The sequence below is a fragment of the Frankliniella occidentalis genome, unplaced genomic scaffold, assembly GCF_000697945.3.
Source record: "Frankliniella occidentalis isolate FOCC.00 unplaced genomic scaffold, Focc_3.1 Scaffold5810, whole genome shotgun sequence".
Taxonomy (NCBI): domain Eukaryota; kingdom Metazoa; phylum Arthropoda; class Insecta; order Thysanoptera; family Thripidae; genus Frankliniella; species Frankliniella occidentalis.
The window spans coordinates 1-3,737 of NW_026272846.1; the positions used below are offsets into that span (position 1 = coordinate 1).

At 52.2% G+C, this 3,737-nt stretch overlaps 2 protein-coding genes across 2 annotated transcripts; both read right to left on the bottom strand.

Moving 5' to 3' along the window:
• Positions 1-7: 7 nt before the first annotated feature.
• Positions 8-1,774, bottom strand: LOC113216752 (5'-nucleotidase domain-containing protein 1). Its single transcript, XM_026436571.2, has one exon. The coding sequence runs from the start codon at positions 1,625-1,627 to the stop codon at positions 191-193; it is 1,437 nt and encodes a 478-aa protein (XP_026292356.1). The 5' UTR covers positions 1,628-1,774; the 3' UTR covers positions 8-190.
• A 311-nt stretch (positions 1,775-2,085) lies between these two features.
• LOC113216758 (uncharacterized) lies at positions 2,086-3,649 on the bottom strand. Its single transcript, XM_052277123.1, has 3 exons — positions 3,384-3,649; positions 3,130-3,300; positions 2,086-3,021 (listed from the first exon to the last, which is right to left on the bottom strand). The coding sequence occupies exons 1-3, from the start codon at positions 3,619-3,621 to the stop codon at positions 2,858-2,860; spliced, it is 573 nt and encodes a 190-aa protein (XP_052133083.1). The 5' UTR covers positions 3,622-3,649; the 3' UTR covers positions 2,086-2,857.
• Positions 3,650-3,737: the final 88 nt, after the last annotated feature.

Sequence of the window (3,737 nt, forward strand, 5' to 3'; positions counted from 1 at the left end):
AAAATTGAAGATAGCTCAGATTTCAGTCTTCTAATTAATATTTACTAAAGCAGCAACTTTGATCTTAGAGTCTTCATCTGAATTTCCATCATTACTTTAGAGTGAAAAAATGCAAAAAAAAATGGCAGTGGGTTACGTTAAGATAAAAGTCAGGAAAAGTGGCCATCAAAAGATTCAATTCTACTATTATTTACTTGGGAGCACTAGGGAAGAAACCTACAGGCTGCGATTGGTCAGGAGATGCGCACTTAAATGTTTGATATTGAAAGTCAAGAGGTTTTTCAGCTAGCACATCCACACTTGGCACACAGATAGCTGCATGTTTTTGTATTAAGTCACACCACAATGATGGCTTCTTTCCTTTTTGTGAGAAATATGAACCCCATGTGTTTGAGGCGAGTACATCATGGTATGTTCTGTCGCTTCCAACTCCCTCACCTCGCATTTCTTCACTGATGGCTACAGTGTGGCATCTAGTATATTCATCAGGAGCAAAGACGTCTTGGAGGACATTGTCTCCAACATATAAGCACTTAGGGTGTTTTTTACCAGTTTCTTTCTTAAAAAGTTCATACAAATCTTGCCAATTTCCTTGAGAGTAAATGTTTCCAAGATGTATGTCTTCTGGCTGTACAAGATCTTTTTCCTGTCCATTTTCTAATGAAACAAATGGGCGACGTCCAGTGAAAAACCCAGGCTTGCGTGCAAAGGTAACCACAATATCAAACAAGTCCTTCAAATCTTCACCAAAACTGTACTTGGCCGTGAAGGAGGCAAAGTCCACATGTGAACCGGTAACTAGAAAAACTTTCTTCTGCTTTCTTAATTCTTTCAACCATGTTCGAACATTTTCACTTGCATGATGCATATATAGCTCTGGGTTTTTCTTCATTGTAGGGAAGAATCCACCCGAGTTGTTAGCAAAGTTGTCTCTTTGAAACATATGAACAAGGGCATCAGTGAGGTCTTGGTAAAGGTTGTACTTTCCAGAGGGAATATTTTCTTTTTCAGCATTGGCATCAATATTGTCAACACATCTTGCAAACGCCAATGATGCAGGTACGTCAAAATGATCCATAACAGACCGAACTTTTTCAGAGATGGGGCCATTCCAAGCATCTAACATATTCTGTGTGTACTCTTGTGTCAACTGAGAGTATTTCTCCTTGCCATACAGGTCTTCAATCTCAGCGTCAGTTAGCAGCTTGGTGCCATGAGAGGCACGGTGGATTGTACCATCTGGGGATAATTGAAGTACATTGCCATTCTCATAATCAAGTGTCAAACCTTTCTGCAAGAAATCCAAGTCCAATGGTTTCCGCAGATAGGTGGTATCATAACCTTTCTGGTCGACGAGGAATTGGGCGAGAATCTCGTACTCCAGCTTTACCATGTTAGCGATGTTGTACTTGAGAAGAGTGTTGTCCAGGTCGAAACCCACACAGTCGTAGTCGCTGAGGCGAAAAATGGACGAAGTTTCTGGTGCCATGATCTCCGAAGTCGCGTTGCCGTGGGTGCGGTACGAGCAGCAGAACTGAGTGGTGACAACTGACGATGGGCCCGCCGCGCGCCTGGTACTCGCGCTGGCGCACACAGCGGCCACGGAGTACAAGCGCCGGAGTAGCATGGCCACGGCCTGTCTTTGACCTGTCTGCGAGTGTGCTAGAACTGGGCTTTAAGCGTCAAGTAATCTCGTTGACAGCCCAAATACCCAAGTAAACATGCCACCCCACTAGCAGACGGCGGGGCAGACAGACGAGCGTCGGCTCTCGGGGGTCGTGCGCATGCCCGGCGCCCCGGCGTATCAGCGATCAGCTGTTTGCGCAGGGCGGGTCAACACGGCAATGAACACCGTGATCTGCGTCGTTTTTCGGTTTTTCAGGATGATCCGAACTTCACCGAACACGAGTGTGATTTTCTGCGTCAGCGGCGTTAAGTCGGCTGAAAAAAAAAAAAAACAAAGCAAAAAGGCCAACAAGTTTTCTTTATCTACGTTTGCGAGTGAGTGAGTATGTGTGTGTGTGTGTGTGTGTGTGCGTGCGTGCGTGCGTGCGTGCGTGTGCGCGCGTGCGTGTGTGTGTGCGCGCCCGCGCTCGTGCGGGGGAGAGGTTAAAGGGGTTAAAGCGACGTAACGGTGAGTCTAAAACGATGAACGAGTGCAGAGATCTCTGACGAGTTTGATTTTGATGAATGCATAACCCTTTTTGAAGTTGAAGTTTGAAGAGGGTTCTACTATTGGTCGTTCCGGCAGAAGAAGGGCCGGGCCGTCTCTTGCGCACTGATGCGTCTGCCGTTGGCCACTCGGACGAGGGCACGGGCACGAGTCCGAAGGGAACATGGGATGGGGGAGTCATGTTTTAGCTATAGAAATTCTGAAAAAGTTCCTTTGCAATTTTTATTTCTTAATTAGGAGGTGTCACAACCTCGCCGGTTCTGTTTGTAAGCACTTCCATTCCTCTGTTGGTCAGACTGAGAACGAGTGGCCTAAGGGTCAAAAGGGGCGAGCCGAGAGCGAGCTGCCTTCATCGCCCCACTTCGTTTGAAAAGGACAGTCAACGGACTTCCTCCCGACAATGGTGAGTTCTGAAAATACCCACTTCTCTCCCCCCCCTTTTTTCCAGCGAACTGTCTTACTGTGATTTGATCCTTATCTGGCGATGATGAGCCTCTCTGAAAGCACTCTGCAGCAGCCGTCGCGAGGACGGCGCCAGTGCCGCCCTAAACGCGGAGATAGCAAGCAAAGCGTTCGCGGAAAGGGTAGACACTACGATTAGAACGCCAAACTTTTTCAGCAGCTCGAACACGAGAGCCGCGACCTGCTCGCCGTTTGCCGCCCCCGCCGCCCACGTGGAGGCCGTTAGACCCACTTCTCGTCGCGCCGGACGCGCTTGGCTCGGTCGTTGAACGACTCGGCCTCGTTGAGCTTCCTCGCCATGCGGATGATTTTGGCCGATTCGACCTTGATCGAATCTCGAGTCGGCACTTTGGCGTCGCCGATCGTGTCGGCTGAGTGCATGAGGACTGCAGGGCAGGGCGCGTGGGACAATCAGTGTCAAGGGTGTGTGGGGGAAATCATAAAAAGTGGGTCGCGGGGGAGGAAGCCAAGGGGGTCGCGCGCGGGTTGCTCACCGCCGATCTCCTCCTCGGTCTGGTCGGCGCGCTGCCGCCTGGCCGCGATCACGTCCGGGAGCAGCGCGCGCGTCATGAGCACCTGCTGGTCGGGGACCTCCGCGCCCTCGGCCTGCAGCTGGTTGAGCAGCACGCCCACCTTCATGAACACGTTCTTCAGCATGGCCATGGCTGCGGGGCAGAGGTGGAGGTGGGGTGTCAGGGGCGCGCGCGCTGTGCTGGCCGTCGAACACGCCGCCCGCCGGGGAGCTCACCGTTAGCCTCGGGGGCCGACATGGGCCCCTTCTTGCGGTAGTAGAGCTCGTCGATGAACTCCTGGTCGAGCTCCCACTCGTGCTTCTTCATCTGCGCCTTGGCCACGGACTGCGTGGGCTTGACCTGGTTGAGGACGATGATGATGCTGTACAGGGAGGTGCGCACCGACACCATCTGCGTGCAGAGCTTCTGGCGCTCGTCCAGGGCCGCCTCCCGCCGCGCCTCCTCGTCGGCCATCTTGGCGCGCAGCTCCTTCTCCTCGCGCTCTCCGCTGAGAGACAAGCCATCCATCAGGGACGTCGTGACCTGGCCGAGGGGTGGGTGGGCGCGCCCCTCCGCCCTCCACCCTCCGC